General features: G+C 38.6%; 1 protein-coding gene across 1 annotated transcript; it reads left to right on the forward strand.

Moving 5' to 3' along the window:
* Nucleotides 1-991: 991 nt before the first annotated feature.
* On the forward strand, nucleotides 992-1,534 carry LOC136831670 (fibrinogen-binding protein-like). Its single transcript, XM_067092299.1, has one exon. The coding sequence runs from the start codon at nucleotides 992-994 to the stop codon at nucleotides 1,532-1,534; it is 543 nt and encodes a 180-aa protein (XP_066948400.1).
* The last annotated feature ends 613 nt before the right edge of the window (nucleotides 1,535-2,147 follow it).

The following is a 2,147-nucleotide window of genomic DNA, read 5'->3' on the forward strand; positions in this document are numbered from 1 at the left end:
CAAAGAGAAATTATCAGAATGCAAGGAGAAATGATTAAAATACAAGGAGACATTATTAAAATACAAGGGGATATTATACAAGGAGACATTATTAAAATACAAGGGGATATTATTAAAATACAAAGACAAATTATTAAAATACAAGGAGAAATGATTAAAATACAAAGACAAAGTATTAAAATAAAAGGAAAAATTATTAGAATACAAGGAGAAATGATTAGAATACAAGGAGAAATTACTAAAATACAAGTAGAAATTATTAGAATACAAGGAGAAATTACTAAAATACAAGTAGAAATTATTAGAACAGAATGAGAAATTACTAAAATACAAGAAATTTCAGGATACAAGGAGAAATTATTAGAATACCAGGAGAAATGATTAGAATACAAGGAAAAATGACTAAAATACAAGGAGGAATTATTAGAGTACACGGAGAAATGATTAGAATACAAGGAGAAATTATTAGAATACAAGGAGAAATTACTAAAATACAAGGAGAAATTACTAAAATAGAAAGGCAAATTATTAAAATGCAAGGAGAAATTATTAGAATACAAGGAGAAATACTAAAATACACGAGAAATTATTATAAAACAAGGAGAAATGATCATAATACAAGGAGAAATTACTAAACTACAAGGAGAAATCAATAAAATACAAGGAGAAATTATTAAAATAACATTTTCGCATCAAACTCACAAATGAGAGTACAGGACTCTACAATTTTCATACGTCCGTCTCTCTCTCTCTCTCTCTCTCTCTCTCTCTCTCTCTCTCTCTCTCTCTCTCTCCAGTAGCAGCCCATCAAGCCCACATGTTTTTATTAATCCCTGAAAGACGTTTGTCGTTTAAATAACTTAATGGACGGCTTCCTTCGAGAGCGTGTTTACGACGTGACTCCCCGGGGGAGCCGTTTACAACTTGGCATTTTCGCCATTGTTATTGAATTAGGGCCGTCGTCGTCGCTTGGGATGACTACCCGGCAGGAATGCATGCCTTCTTCGCCAAGCACCACGACGGTGATGATGTGGTGATGACGATGACTGTTGACGGTGATGATGACGACGGTGACGATACTGCCGATGACGACGATGACTGTGATGCCCATGACGACGATGACGATGATGCCGATGACGCTGAAAATGATGATGCCGATGACGATGATGACGATGACGATGATGCCGATGACGACGATGACGATGATGTCGATGACGATGACGGCGATGATGCCGATGACGATGATGATGATGACAATGCCAATGACGATGATGACGATGACGACGATGATGCCGACGACGATTATAACGATGCCGATGACGATGATGACAATGTCAGTGACGATGGTGACGATGCCCATGACGACGATGATTCTAACGACGATGACGATGATAACGATGGTGAAGACGATGATGACGATAATGCCGACGACGACGATGACGACGATGCCGACGAAGACGATGACAGTGATGATTTCGCCTCCAAACGCCGCCGCAATCAAGGTCCTTTAAACATTCTCTCACAATACATTTAAAGGACCTTGGCTAAAGTAATAATGACTGAATGAAACGCGGGCGAAATCAACATGGGGCGTCAGTCACGCGCCGCCGCATTTCAAAACTCTTTTTTGGCTGTCGTTATCTGTCATTTGTGGAATTGTCTCCTCTTTCTTCGTTTTTCCCCTCTTATCTGCGTCTTGCAATGCTCTCTCCGCGTCATCTAAGATGATGTCTTTCCCCTCTTCTTCATTGTTCCTTTCATTCGCTTCAATATATTTTCATCTTCTTCCCTATGTATTCTTATATTCTTTCGCCTCTTTTCTTTGTGGTGGTATTTTGCTACTTCCTCGTCCCATTATTCTATAAGATCTTTTCAATTTTCTTTATGTTTTTACGTACATCCTCTTTTATTGCTCCTCCCATTTATCCGCCCTCCTCCCTTCCCTCGCTTATTCCTCTTCGCACGCTTCCGCTTTCGTCATTTGTTTACTAATGCTCTGGAATCCAACGCAACCTCACAACAGCATTTATGAAGTCATCTTTTCTTTCATATCCCTATTTGTTTATTACTTACAAACTTCCACTATCTTTTTTTTTTCCTATTCTTTATGAAGCGTATAATCTTCGAGTCTCCTCTCCTCGTTGCAT

This window comes from Macrobrachium rosenbergii, chromosome 48 (assembly GCF_040412425.1).
Source record: "Macrobrachium rosenbergii isolate ZJJX-2024 chromosome 48, ASM4041242v1, whole genome shotgun sequence".
In the NCBI taxonomy this organism is placed as follows: domain Eukaryota; kingdom Metazoa; phylum Arthropoda; class Malacostraca; order Decapoda; family Palaemonidae; genus Macrobrachium; species Macrobrachium rosenbergii.

Bases quoted from the DNA above. Each gene is read 5' to 3' on its own strand.
- LOC136831670 (XM_067092299.1), top strand. From the start codon at position 992: ATGCATGCCTTCTTCGCCAAGCACCACGACGGTGATGATGTGGTGATG.